The sequence below is a fragment of the Periophthalmus magnuspinnatus genome, chromosome 11, assembly GCF_009829125.3.
Source record: "Periophthalmus magnuspinnatus isolate fPerMag1 chromosome 11, fPerMag1.2.pri, whole genome shotgun sequence".
NCBI lineage: Eukaryota > Metazoa > Chordata > Actinopteri > Gobiiformes > Gobiidae > Periophthalmus > Periophthalmus magnuspinnatus.
This window is the reverse complement of record NC_047136.2, coordinates 21582755-21597941: the sequence shown is the minus strand read 5'-3', so window position 1 is coordinate 21597941 and position 15187 is coordinate 21582755. Positions and strand designations below refer to the sequence as shown.

At 42.8% G+C, this 15187-nt stretch overlaps 1 protein-coding gene across 1 annotated transcript in view; it reads left to right on the top strand.

The window, feature by feature from the left end:
• Positions 1-15187, top strand: part of grin2da (glutamate receptor, ionotropic, N-methyl D-aspartate 2D, a) — a 231559-nt gene that overhangs the window by 129984 nt on the left and 86388 nt on the right. Inside the window, exon 8 of the mRNA XM_033974905.2 lies at positions 3149-3317. Coding sequence (XP_033830796.2) covers positions 3149-3317 — 169 coding nt within the window. The remainder of the gene's footprint in view (positions 1-3148; positions 3318-15187) is intronic.

Genomic DNA, 15187 nt, shown 5'->3' with positions numbered 1-15187 from the left:
TGCGCTGGTATAGTTCAGATGAGGTAAGTCCGTGTCTGTCCCTGATAAGGCTGCTCCTGTCTGCTCCTGTCTGCCCCTGTCTGCCCCTGTCAGCTCCTGTCGGCTCCTCCGAACCGCAGACAATCTGAGATAAGGCAAAGCACTCCAAATTCATTAATGTTATCTGTCTATAGGTCACATGGATTCACCCTCTTATGAAATGGAATACTCAGCTGTCCATTTACGCTCAGGTCCAAATATTACAAGTATTAGATCACACTTAATATGATAAACACATTCAAATTCTAACATATATACACTGTGTAATTCTTCTGATGAAGCGTTGACCACCTGCTTGTGTAAAAGGAGTGCGTTATTCAGTTACATGTGTTTTTATTGCTCAAAAACGTGAAGGAAAAACAGCATTGTTATTGTGACCAGGCTGGACTTTTCACAGATCTCACTAGTAATTTGGCCTGTTGGTGCAAGATTTGGGCCAGCTTCTCACAGAGACTTGCTATGACTACTTGCCGAATGTCTCTCCTCTCCGCTCTTCACCGCCATATCAAAGAAAACTGCACGTAAATCTCCACGCAACTCTCAGGAGTTAGCAAGTTAAAACTATACTTCACAAAATTCTCCACATTTCCATGGAGACAAGCAGGAGGAGTCAGGTTTGTGCATTGACTGTATAAAGAAGCGGACTAAGTGAGTGTGACGTCACCCATAGCGTTCAGCTCTACATGAAGCTCATCGAGGCTAGCAGTTATAGCGGTGAATTTGGAGCCGAGTTTCTGTTATTAATGTTCATATCTTGATTAATGGACACAATAGTGAAATAAAAACACCAGGATCATATAGAGCGGGTTAATACGAACATTTTAAGACCAAAATAATTAACCTGACAGCAGCGGTTACAGAGAGAGGGGCCACAGTTTTTCAATAGAAAGTGAACGCGGCGACTAGCAGGTTAGCTATGTCCATTTATATATACAGTCTATGGGTTTGTCGAGATGCAAGCCCACTGCCCACTGTAGACACATGTTTTTTCTACCTTTTCACTGCAAAAACATCCAAAACAAAATCCATCCATCCATCCATTTTCTTCCGCTTATCCGGGGCCGGGTCGCGGGGGCAGCAGTCTAAGCAGGGACTCCCAGACTTCCCTCACCCCGGACACGTCCTCCAGCTCCTCCGGTGGGACCCCAAGGCGTTCCCAGGCCAGCCGAGAGACATAGTCCCTCCAGCGTGTCCTGGGTCTTCCCCGGGGCCTCCTCCCGGTGGGACATGCCCAGAACACCTCCCTAGGGAGGCGTCCAGGAGGCATCCTGAGCAGATGCCCGAGCCACCTCAGCTGGTTCCTCTCAACGTGTAGGAGCAGCGGCTCTACTCCGAGCTCCTCCCGTGTGACCGAGCTCCTCACCCTATCCCTAAGGGTGCGCCCGGCCACTCTGCGGAGGAAGCCCATTTCAGCCGCTTGTATCCGCGATCTTGTCCTTTCGGTCATTACCCAAAGCTCATGACCATAGGTGAGGGTAGGAACGTAGATTGACCGGTAAATCGAGAGCTTCGCCTTCAGGCTCAGCTCCTTCTTTACCACAACGGACCGATACAGCGACCGCATCACTGCAGACGCTGCACCGATCCGCCTGTCAATCTCCCGCTCCATCCTTCCCTCACTCGTGAACAAGACCCCGAGATACTTGAACTCCTCCACTTGGGGCAGAGACTCACCACCCACCCGGAGAGAGCAAACCACCTTTTTCCGGTCGAGAACCATGGCCTCGGATTTGGAGGAGCTGATTCTCATCCCAGCCGCTTCACACTCGGCTGCAAACCGCCCCAGTGCCTGCTGCAGGTCCTGGCTCGAAGAAGCCATCAGGACAACATCATCTGCAAACAGCAGAGATGAAATCCTGTGGTTCCCAAACCAGACCCCCTCCGGCCCCTGGCTGCGCCTAGAAATTCTGTCCATAAATATAATGAACAGAACCGGTGACAAAGGGCAGCCCTGGCGGAGTCCAACATGCACCGGGAACAGGTCTGACTTACTGCCGGCAATGCGAACACAGCTCCTGCTCCGGTCATACAGGGACCGGACAGCCCTTAGCAAAGAGCCCCGGACCCCATACTCCCAGAGCACCCCCCAAAGGACACCACGAGGGACACGGTCGAATGCCTTCTCCAAATCCACAAAACACATGTGGACTGGTTGGGCAAACTCCCATGAACCCTCGAGGACCCGATGAAGAGTATAGAGCTGGTCCAGTGTTCCACGACCAGGACGAAAACCACACTGCTCCTCCTGAATCCGAGGTTCGACTATCGGTCGGATTCTCCTCTCCAGTACCCTGGAATAGACCTTACCGGGAAGGCTGAGGAGTGTGATTCCCCTGTAATTGGAACACACCCTCCGGTCCCCCTTCTTATACAGAGGGACCACCACCCCGGTCTGCCATTCCACAGGTACTGTCCCCGACCGCCACGCGATGTTGCAGAGACGTGTCAGCCAAGACAGTCCCACAACATCCAGAGACTTGAGGTACTCAGGACGGATCTCGTCCACCCCCGGAGCCTTGCCACCGAGGAGCTTGCCAACCACCTCAGTGACTTCAGCCAGGGTGATGGACGAGTCCGCCTCTGGGTCCCCAGTTTCTGCTTCCTCCTCGGAAGACGTGACAGTGGGATTGAGGAGATCCTCAAAGTATTCCTTCCACCGCCCGACAACATCCCCAGTCGAAGTCAGCAGCTCTCCACCCGCACTGTAAACAGTGTTGGTGAAGCACTGCTTTCCCCTCCTGAGGCGTCGGACGGTTTGCCAGAATCTCTTTGAGGCCGTCCAATAGTCCTCCTCCATGGCCTCCCCGAACTCCTCCCAACCCCGAGTTTTTGCCTCTGCGACTGCCCGAGCCGCGGCACGCTTGGCCTGCCGGTACTCATCAGCTGCCTCAGAAGTCCCACGAGCCAACAAGGCTCGATAGGACTCCTTCTTCAGCTTGACGGCATCCCTTACTTCCGGTGTCCACCACCGGGTTCGGGGATTGCCGCCCCAAAACAAAATACTTATATATATTGTATAGCTAAAAAGTTACCCAGTGGAGCTTTAATTTGAGCGTTTCCCAGTCCTCTATATGTAACACGCTTGTATACTGTCTATGTTTCCCAGCAGCTTGGTGATGGAGGGCGCCGTTCCCATGAAGCACTGCTGTAAAGGCTTCTGCATCGATGTCCTCAAACGTCTCGCCAAAATTGTGGGCTTCACCTACGACCTTTACCTCGTCACCAACGGTCGCCATGGTAAAAACATCAACGGGGAGTGGAACGGCATGGTGGGAGAGGTAAGACACCGGTATAAGCCTTGTAGCTGAGTTTTTCCTCATGCGTTTGAGCAAAATTGTCACCCCAGCACAGATATAAGCAGCTCTGGAGGTCAAAAGCATTTTATTGTGCGATAATCAGGACGAGCGTGTTAGCATGCTAGTTGTTGTTAGCTTTTTGGTCTCTGAGAGCTGTGAAAAGGGCTTATAAACTCATCACGGTGAGTAATTAGGATGTTCAGAATGCATAAGGTAAGTGAGGAATAACTTTTTTTCCATTTTAAGATGGTAAAAATCTGATACAGAGCCTTTAAGTGAACCATACCAGACCTGAGAGAGATGATTGGACAAGAGAGAACACAGGCAGAAACATAAACAACATCACAAAGTTCAGAATAAAATACTAATGTAACGTTCTAGTGTAAGGAAACACGCCAAAGTTCGTCTGGTTGGCTATGTTCGGAACTCGAGCGATACTGTAGGAGTCAAAAACCATCTCAACTCACTAGAGCCAGCTTCCACAACAGACCAGAAACTGACCAGAAACTGACCAGAGGACCTTCACATCTACGCGTCGGCATAGCAACCAAGTGTCACATACAAAAGCAGATACAAGAACAACGAAAGGTGTCAACTCTGAACTAAAGACGTGTTGATATTCTGAAAACAAAGGTAGCGCACGTTAGCAACACCTGGTTAACGTGAGCCAGTGCAGCACATAAACAGAACTAAAACAAAACTGAAAGAAAACTGAGGTAACTGGAAGTACTTTCCTGTTTAGCTTTAGCTTTAGCCAAGTCCCACAGCGCCACAGACTTGGAATTACTAAATGTCTTTTTGTGTACTACTTAAATTGCCATGGTTAAAAGTATAATTCAGGTGTGATTTAGATTTATTTATTACGAAGTCAATCGTGGGGTGGCTTTTTAAGAGCTGCCACGGGTGAAAAAACGGTTTGGGCACAGCTATTTTCCACGAAACGTATTGATTTTAGAAGAATCCTATTGAAAGTCCTGAATTTCAGGGCCAAACCTTCATATCCAAAGCTATGTGCGTTCGGTGGAGCTTTTATTTGCGCGAGAGAGCGGGGAGAGCGCTACTTTTAGCTCAATCCAGCCGCGCCATACGGTTTGCGGGTTTTGGACGACTTTTCAAACGCTCTTGTGAGGGTTGGGTCACTGAAACCTGGCAACCCAGAACATCAGTTGCATGGAGACCCAACTCTGACCAACAAAACTGACCCGTGCCAACGATGCCCCAAGTGAACCGTGCGTCAAAACATGGCTGTATCGAGCTGTTGAACGTGCTGTATATTATAGATATTTAACCCCAGAATATATTTTAACGCAGCTCACAGCGTCTTCGTCTAGTTATGAAGCAATTTTATTTATCAGAAACTCTAAAGTATAAAAGTGTCAGTCTCTGGCAGTTGCTCTCTGATGGTTCTCATCCAAAATCCCTTTAAAAATATATGGAAAAATATAATCCCGTCTCTTTTTCCCACTTGCATAAGGCGTTATCCTGAATTAGACTCAAATCAAGACTCAAATACACTAACATATTTTTTTTGGCTGTCTTATTAGCATTCAAACCAAACCCTGTATCAGTGTTAGCCCAGTGTGTAGTCCCCCACCAAATATAAACATAACCATATCTGTCCCTGTAATGTTTGAAGTTATGGAAGAAAGCCCCAGCATGACCTCTGCGTACAGACACTAGCGTTAGCCGTTAGCTTAGTCCAAAGATCAAATGTGTTTCTTATGGGATGTGTTAGCTATAAACGACACAGCATGATGCCTGTTTTCCCTCCCCAATATGGCCGCCGAGATAGTGACACCATTACATTCTGCATTGGCCCCGGTTTACACCCACGATCACCGCTTCTAAACTGCGCCGTTCTTTTGTTGTTGGAATAGAAAAGAGCAGAGATAGAGGTCGGTTTCATTTTGAGAGCGCCCATGAAATTTGTTTATCCCACTTCAAATAGTTGGAAATGCGAGTGAACCGGAGCAGAGGAGAGAGGAGAGAGGAACAGGCGCGGAGATTACAGGGCAAGTCGGTTTTGTGTCGATGCCAGTTTTTCTCTGTCAGTAACAGGACGTTTACTTTTGAATTATCGCAAATTAACATCAACTATTATTCAGTATGATTTAAATCGTACAATCATGATTTAATCCCATTTCTTCATTCCAGATATACTTGGAGTTTTCTTTATCTGCACATGTTGAAATGTTCCACAGTACGACATTAAACGTATCTGTTTCTATAGCGTTAAAAAGTCCTATAACCAATTTTTTGAGCAAAACGTGTCTATGTCCAGTACAAATATATTGTATAAGCAGCTCTTTAGGCCAAAATAAGTCCGTTGTGTGCTGTCTGCGTCTAATTAGAAAGTGTCCGATAACCAGGAAGTGGGCGCTAGCATGCTAGTTGTTGCTGTCTCTTGGACAAGTTGTGAAAAATTCTTTTAAACTCATTATAGTGAATTATTAAGATGCTCTGAATGCATAAGGTTGGTATATAGTTCTGTTTTTCACATTTTTAAGACGGTAAAAATCAGGTAGGGTGTTGTTAAATAAGGTGCTGCCACTTTACAGGTGCTAAGTTACCAGTCAGATCTGTGGAGAGGTGATTGCGCTCACAGTAAAAATGCATGTTCTTCCCAGTGTATTTTAACTATAAAAACACCTGTTTTTGAAGATCATCTAGAAGATCATTTATCTAGTTCTATGTCATACTGTGGAACATTGGCAAAGCAATAATGTCTCTATGGAGACAAGCAGGTGGCGCTCCACTAGGAAAGTTACATAGTGTACCTTTAAAGTCCCACTGTAACATGATTTTAGCCAAAAACTACATTAAAATAATCTCCTTTTTCATTATATTTATTGCTTTCAAACATGCACCTATGCTGTGAGGGGGCTTGCATCTCCACAGACCTGATTTGTAACTTTTCTAATGGGTCTGTGCTTGTCTCCATGCAGAGGTTCTTACTTTCCCGGGAATCTTCCAAAGTTTTGGCATTGATTTTTCTATCTCCACGTAGTCTCTTTTCCCTGTTTCGTGTTTTAATCTGTTGAAAACACAGATGTGCTCCTCCATGTTTTTAAAGTTCACTCTCCAGACTGACTCGATTCATTCTGATTTCAGTCGTGTTCTCTGCCTCTCTCGTGTTTTTCCTGGTCATTTGGTTGTTTGTTATTTATACTCTGCAGTTTTAGCTTGTCAGGGCTTCTTTGTTACTAAAACTACTTCTGCATTTTCATTTTTCATAAACTCAGCGGGGGTCGTTCTCAAACAAAAGCTCTACGCCGCCATTCAAAGTTTGTCCCATTTGGATTTAGTTGTCCCTGAAGATCAATCATCAAATACGACTTTTATTTGTCTTTCCAAAAACACAAAACAACACTTTTTACTCTGTTTTTTGTACAGTTTTTCTTTTGTTTTTCATAACAGTTTTGGCGTTTGTGTCTCACGATAAGAACGTTCACACATCTCCAAAACAGCTCTGACCAGTGTATGTTGTTGTTTCCTTTGGCAAGACACTTCATCCACCTTGTTGAATGTAGTGTGTGAGTAATTGTCGGTTGTTGAAGATGCCAGCGGTGCTCATATTAAAAGGTGCCTCAAAGCTAACAGTCACTTTTATTAAAATCAGTAAACATAAAATAAACAACCTATTACAATAAAAATTAATTAAAATAAAGACAACCCAGTTATTTTTATTTTATCTAGAATACTTCAGTGTGTGGTGTTGTTGTTGAGTCTAAATCAGTATTAGTATTGAGACACAACCATCTCTCTTTCTAACATTATTATTTTATTATAGAAAAGTCAAGTATTACAAAGATAAGATACAGAACACAACAAAACATAAGAAAACATAGAATGCCAGGGGGAGGCGTACATAGAAAAAAACAAACAAAAAAAACAAACAAAAGAAAAAAACGTTAAATGGTTCCACTGTTACATTTTTACAAAGATGTGTAAACTTCAAATATTATTATGGCTTTTTTGTTTAAGCTTTTGGAGATAGTGGATGTGTAGGATTCTAACTGCTTAATTAAAACAGGAAAAAACTAAGATATACAAGAAAATGTATTTTTATGAATATAAAATTTGCCAAATAAAATAATTAAATTAATTGCCATGTTTTTATTTGAGTCTAAGTTCTTATCATGTACACCAAAAATGATACGCTCAATTTTTTGTAAAAAGTTAGGATTTATAAAATTTGAGTCAATTGTTTTGATATATTTGAGCATAAATTGATTAGTCAGGTAAATTTTATGCATTATTTTAAAGTCTCATCTTATTATTTATCATAAACTTTTGGTTCAAAGTCCATCCTTTTTTCCAAATAATATCAGGGACAAATTTTCTCCAGTAAAAATTAGCAGAGGACACAGAGATAACATCCTGTTGTAGGAGAGCACGTATTTTTCGATTATTCTTACAGACAGGAGCAAAACAGATTTTTCTTACGGTGGTGATCGTTACAGTCAGTGAGCACATATTTTTTATCAGTGACAGTATTTTTAAATAGTTCACATATTTCTTTGGTCAGCAAGGTTATATTTCAAATTGAATGTGTTGTACCTCAGTAAATGTCCATGTCTGTCAAAGAGCTGACCCACCAGGAGGATGTCTTTGTTAAACCAGTGAGGATAAAATCATAATTTGCTTTTGTATAGTATGTATTTATTATTACAAATAAAAAAAAAATATGAGGAGAGAAATGATGTTTGTATGCAAGTGCCCATGCTAAGAGAGACTGCCTGTGAAATGCTGAGAGTTTTACTGGAATTTTGTCAACAGAATTAATCATAATTGCAAAGAAGCAGAAAATTAAGACCGATGAAGAAGTGAACTAACATCCATAACATTTGCTAGCAGTTACAGCGGCGAATTTGGAGTCGACCGCGAGTATCATAGCAAGAGCCAATCCAAGTCTAGGCTACTGAAGGTAACACCTCTTCCCGCACGCTGGTTTAGCAACGCTGTCAGTCTTGTTGCTAAGGCTAGCGGGAGTGACCTCAGGGAAAGAAGGCGCCTGGTTTGTCTGTTATTAATGTTCATATCTTGAATCACGGTTAAAATAGCGAAATAGCGAAACATCCACCTGCAGCTCCCTGTCCACTGCCTGATCCTTAAATATTTATTCACTTTTGCGTGACTCTGCAAAAGCCTCATAAAAGATTAAACTGGACAGGAAGTAGTGACGTTAACAGAGAGGTTGAGGGCGCTGTTGTGCACAGAGCTCATTGGCTTGGAAAGTTTGAGAGAGTTTTAAATCTTCAGCCTGTCCGCATCTTCTTAATATCAACTTAACATTTGTGATGATACTCTGACTCAAAGCATCTGCAGATTTTAATTTTAAAAGCAATTTCTGTGGACAAATTGGAGAGTGTTTTCTTGGACGGTTTATACAGTAGCTCAGTCGGAGTCGCAGTTCAAATTTGATGGTTTGGTGTGTGTGTGTGTGTGTGTGTGTAACCTCACTTACAAATGAGCGCTCATCAACTTGTATGAAAGCAGCAGTGTGGTTAGCCAAGAAACAAACTAGTGAGAACATTGAGCAGTTTTTGTCAGACATTTTGATGAGTTAAGTTTAGTTTAGTGAACTTAACAAAATGAAATATGTCGACCAACACAATACATCAAAAAGGTGCAGGCCATTTTAGAGAAGACAGATTTCCTCCTTTAACTACTTAGTATCACTATCCCCACTCGTTATCCCTTGATATTTGTTCCCTAACGTAAAATATTACCTAACAAGCTAATGATGTAGTTTTTGTTGGACATTTTGACAAGTTAAGCTCAGTAAATGAATTGAATGACTGATATCAGATCAATATTTGGGCCTTTTAGTGTCTCTCCAGCACAGGCCGATATCTTGTTTTGACCGACCTACTGCCTAAAAAATCCACACAAAGCTTTATATGAACACTTTAATAGCTGCACAAAACGTGACTACACACAATCAGGTACAGGCTGTTTTAGTGAAGATAGATTTTTTCCCATGATGCCGTAGTATCATGCATCTGGGCCTCCTGCTGCTGCGACTGGAGTTAAACTAATCAGTGACACTTTGAAGAGCAGAACAATTAAAACCCTCTGAGCCTAATATCATTCCCACGGTCTCCCACAGCGACGTCATACATGTCCCACTCTCTCAAGTACACAAAAACTCCTGTTAAACACATAACTGTGCACTCACACACCGCCCGCGCTCAAAGTCTGCAATGTTTGACTTTCTACATCTGCAGCATGAAGAGTTACAGATTATTATGTCATAAATGTAGTCGTTAGTGGAACAGATAAGGCCAGAAGTAACGTTCTTCTATTCAAGTTATTAGCTGCAACAAATTGGGTAAGTGTGAGCTAAAAATCTGTAATAACCACAGACTGTATAAAAAAGTGGACTAAGGGAGTGTGACGTCACCCACAGCAGTTATAGGGTTAATTTGGAGCCGCCCACGAATATCATAGCAACCAAAGAGCCAATCTGAAGCGAGGCTGTTGAAGGTAACGCCCCTTCCCACCCACAATGCTGGTTTAGCAGGGAGCGGGCACTTAACAACGCGGTCAATCAAGCCTGTTGCTAACACTAGTGGGAGTGACCTCTGGGAAAGAAAGCGCCTGATTTGTCTGTTATTAATGCTCATATCTTGATTTAGGGTCACCATAGTGAAATAAAAACACCAGGATCATGTAGAGTGGGCTAATACGAACATTTTAAGACCAAAGTCATGAGTCTGACAGCAGCAGTTACAGAGAGAGGGGCCACAGCTTTTTAATAGAAACTGAATTGGAGCCGGAAGGGCCATGTTCACTTTTGGAACACAGCAGGTCGCAGCTTAGCCATGTCCATTTATATAAACAGTTTATGGCAATGACAGCTACAAATGTTCTAAAATTCATTTGATTCTTGTGAGCTCAGCAGTTGTTATTTAAAGGTGTAATCTGTAATTTTTCTGGTTTCTGGAGTCTCGACCACCATGTTTTCTCCATGGACATGTTAATTCTTTGCTTAGAATGTTCCACATTATTACGCTAAATATGTCTATCTCCATGGAGAAAAAAAAGTCTAAGTTACTAGTCAAATCTGTGGAGCAGCGAGCACAGGGAGAATGGATGTTTTTCAAAATATGTTTTAGCCTTTAAAATATTTCTTATTAATTTAAACGCACACTATAACATACTATATTTTCTGATAGATAATATATGCAGTGGTCTTGTCTCTATGGGGATGTTTTTGTATTGCATACAACGTACCACACTATGGCATTAAACTTATCTATCTTGTATTTATTATTAGGCCCGAGCCCCTACAGGGTGTAGGGCCTATTGCTTCCGCAACGATGAGTCCATGGGCTTCGCCCATGGACTCATCGTTGCAGACTGTCTCAACTTCGTGGTAGCACCGCCCCCTGCACAGACTCCTGTGTCCTAGCAACCCATGCCGTAGGCATGGGACATGCATATTTGTTCTTGCTAGCATGTCAGCGTCAACATTGAGTCAATGGGCGAAGCGCTCATGTCCCCAAACACACTCCTGGCATCGAGCCCTATCCAAGCCCCCATGCCGCAGGCATGGGCCATACTTGTTACTGCTAAAATGAATGGAAGTCAATGAGAGGTCAATGGCGGACCCCGACGTCATGGCGAATGACGGGCGCATAACATGATAATATATCCTTGGAACTCATCTCTAAAGCTACGTTTAGTGAAAAGTGGTTGAATGTTGCAATTTTTACAACCCCAATTTACATCTAGTAATATGTTCCTATGTGCTATACCACACACTGTGGTGCTGAGGCAAGTAAACTTACTGCAAGGGAAATTCTTTAACCGCGACAGCCCTAGACCACTCCTTCTCAGTCCAACTGAGTAACAGGCAGATTTAACCGAATCAAAGTGAAGTGTGGTCTCTTAAGATTGTCAATAATCAATGCACAGATAGTAATCAATACAACAAGCAATATAATACATGACACTTTCACCATTTTTGTGACCCCATTGAAATTTTCAAGGGGGCGCTGTAGAGCAGTTTTTTAAGATTTTGTACATCATTGCATTCAGTTTGCCAATGTGCACAAATGTTTCATTTGATTCGACTCAGTTCGACACAACTTGTGAGAATACACATTTTGATGCTTTTCAAAAATCCCACAACCATATTTTGAATTCATCAAAAATGTAAACAATAATATTTATTGCACATGGGTGTAGGTTAGTTTGACCAATTATAAAAGCCTTTTGAAAGAAATTCCAAGGTGGAGATGGTAAAAGTAACAAAAGTACAATTTTGCAAAAATGGGGTTCTGTCCAATATGGCCGACTTCCTGTTGGGTTTAGGACGAGGTCATAATAGAGTTTTTTTACTTGTCATGACATTTATGCTCAGTTCTGTATTTCTATGTTTGAAAAGGTTTGGGGTCTTCGTCCATTGGAGTAATGTATTTTCACTCTTTAAGAGGGCGCCAGGGAGACATTTTTCATCTTTTTGAATTGTGTTTTATGATTACTCCTTTTTGGAAACTTGAATTTTAGGCCATAGTTGGATTAGTGTAGAGCATCTATTTAGTCTTCAACAAAGTCCAGTAATTTGAACCCCATGCATTTCAATGACAGACTTCTTATGTTACCATGAATTCTTATGTTACCATGGTGACACATCACAAAGTATGATGACATCACAAAGTATGATGACATCACAAAGTGGCAAAGCATGTAAACCCTCACTGCATTAGTTTATTTCAGTTGTAGACGAGACACCCAAAACTCAGCAGTTTTGCAGCAGAAGAGAAGTTTAAAAAGTATCTGATAATGTCACTAGTATTACAGATTAACAAACACAACAAACACAGCGATACAGCAATGGACGCAAAGAACATTCAGGCTCAGATGAAAAGTCTGGAAAACAGTATAAACCTCTTAAAGTTAGCTGACAGACTCACTGAAAACGCCCTAAACGCTGTGGACACACTGAAACAACAAAATATCGAATTATTGGACAAAGTGGAGAATCTGGAAACACAAGTATCAGCACTCAGTCTGAAAGAACGCACACTGCAAGCACAGCTAAGTCAGTGTAGGGAAGCAGAAAGAGAAGCTGAGAACAAACTAGTCCAATATGAATCCAAAATCAAAACATTGACATCTCAGCTCAGTCTAAAAGAGCCTGTAGTTAAAACATCCACTGCAGAAACTGAACTTCAGACTGAAACCAGGGAAACGATTGAAGGACACCAAGAACAAGACGAAACTGCCCAGTTAAGAAAAGTCATTGAAAAACTCTCTAGTGAACTTGAGCAGTACAAAAGCAAACAATTACAATCTAAAGAGCGGAGAAATGTTCCGAAGAAGGCGAGGACATACACAATAGGTAAATTACCGATTATACAACCTTTGGAAAAGCTGGAGGCAGACCGAAGCAGCCCATCCGATTGTCCAAATGAAAAAGCCCAGTCTAGAAAAGAAATTGAAAAACCTTGTAGTGAACTTGAGCAGCACAAAAGCAAACAATTAGAATCTAAAGAGCGGAAAAATATTCGGAGGAAGGAGACGACACACACACAAAGTAAAATACCGATTAGACAACGTTTTAAAAAGTCAGAGGCAGACCGAAGCAGCCCATCCGATTGTCCAAATGAAAAAGCCCAGTCTAGAAAAGAAATTGAAAAACTCTCTAAAAGCAAACAATTAGAATCTAAAGAGCGGAAAAATGTTCCGAAGGAGGCGACACACACACAAAGTAAAATACCGATTAGACAACGTTTTAAAAAGTCAGAGGCAGCAGGCAGACAATGAAAGAGAAGTGGAATATCTAAAGGACGAATTGGTGCAAAGAGAGGCCACTTGGATGAGTCACTTGGAAACTCTGACAAAAGACAAACATGAGCTGGTGAACATGGTGTACGAGCTACAACAAAAGTACAAAGAGGAGAGAAAGAAGAGAGCAGAGTTAACAGAAGCTCAAGTCCAGCTTAGAATTAGAGTTGAAGAGTTATCCCAAAATGTGGCAAAAACACAGGAAACATCGGCAGCACTGGTGAAACAGGGAAAACAGGATCGGAAAAACAGGCAACGTTCAGGGATATTCACCAGGATTTTTAGGAGATTGAGACGCAGTTAAGCTGACTGGTAGGCTTTGTGTCCTTGGGCAAGACACTGAACCAGACTGGCATCAGGGCAGCTGTGGCTACTGCTTGTAGTCAGTGGCAGAGTGTGCGTCTGTGCACGTGTGTGTGTGCACATGTGTGTGTGGACTGTTGTGGGTGTAGAGTGAGCCAATAGCGTGCTTCAAAACAGCAGCATGGACTTTACAAGAGTTCGTGAGGCTGTTTGGGACTTGGTGATGAATCCTCCCCCAGAAACTTTACATAACACACCTTTAAAACCAGCCACGAAATTGTAAATGAGCAGAAGAAGAAGAAGCAGTGACACTTTATGGTAACTACATTTGCCTTAACTGTTGCTATGGTGATGTCATGGTGATGGCCGCATGGCAGTAATACTGAATGAGATTTAACTGTTGTTCTTTTCTCTTCTATTAGCGAGTGTTGTGCCATTCTAATCATTATAGGTATTGACTTTGCATGAAAAAGTATAAAATAAAACTCACAACCAAATGTGTCTGGACCTGCTGCATTACAAGAGCGGAGTGACTGGAGCACATGGGCTTCTGTCACGGGCCGCTCTGTGTCTTGTTTGGACCCCTCTGTCAATAGTGGGACTGTAACATGAAAAGGTGTAAAAATCAGAGACTGTGGCATTTGTTTTGTTTGTATAAAGTTCATCATAGAATTCTTTACATTTTGAATAAATATTTTGAGGAATAGTTAGCAGCTCTCCTGATGTTCTTTTTATGCTTTGTGATGTGTGTTTACCTTGTCTCTCAGTGGCTCTAACAGCATCTCTGATGCATTTCAATTCAAATTGTTTTTTTCTTTAATTTCAATATTGTTTTTCTAATGTATTTACTTCAAATATGATGTGTTCATTTGATTTTAAGGACCATTTTGTAATCTGTTGGTGACTGAGACGGTCTTTAAGTTCCTTTTTCTGTGACTCATATGAAATAATACAGCCTCTGTCTGTTACTTCCCCATTGTCATTAATTAAAATGAACCTGTCAATACGATCGAATACAAAACAACGTTACGATCCAGTGAGAATTGGGGATTGAGGCACCAAATGTAGTTTTGCTTAGGTATTACATTATTAAACTGAAGTGAGATGGGAGAATGATCAGATATAATAATAATAAAAAGCAACACGCGGGCGATAAAGGCCCTCGTCACCGCTTGCAACCGCAGGGTACACACCACCATGAAAATCCTGCCTTTTTGTTCCCACTTACATCCATCCATTTTCTTCCGCTTATCCGGGGCCGAGTCGCGGGGGCAGCAGTCTAAGCAGGGACTCCCAGACTTCCCTCACCCCGGACACGTCCTCCAGCTCCTCCGGTGGGACCCCAAGGCGTTCCCAGGCCAGCCGAGAGACATAGTCCCTCCAGCGTGTCCTGGGTCTTCCCCGGGCCCTTCTCCCGGTGGGACATGCCCAGAACACCTCCCTAGGGAGGCGTCCAGGAGGCATCCTGAGCAGATGCCCGAGCCACCTCAGCTGGTTCCTCTCAACGTGTAGGAGCAGCGGCTCTACTCCGAGCTCTTCCCGTGTGACCGAGCTCCTCACCCTATCCCTAAGGGTGCGCCCGGCCACTCTGCGGAGGAAACCCATTTCAGCCGCTTGTATCCGTGACCTTGTCCTTTCGGTCATTACCCAGAGCTCATGACCATAGGTGAGGGTAGGAATGTAGATTGACCGGTAAATCGAGAGCTTTGCCTTTGGACTCAGCTCCTTCTTCACCACAACGGACCGATACA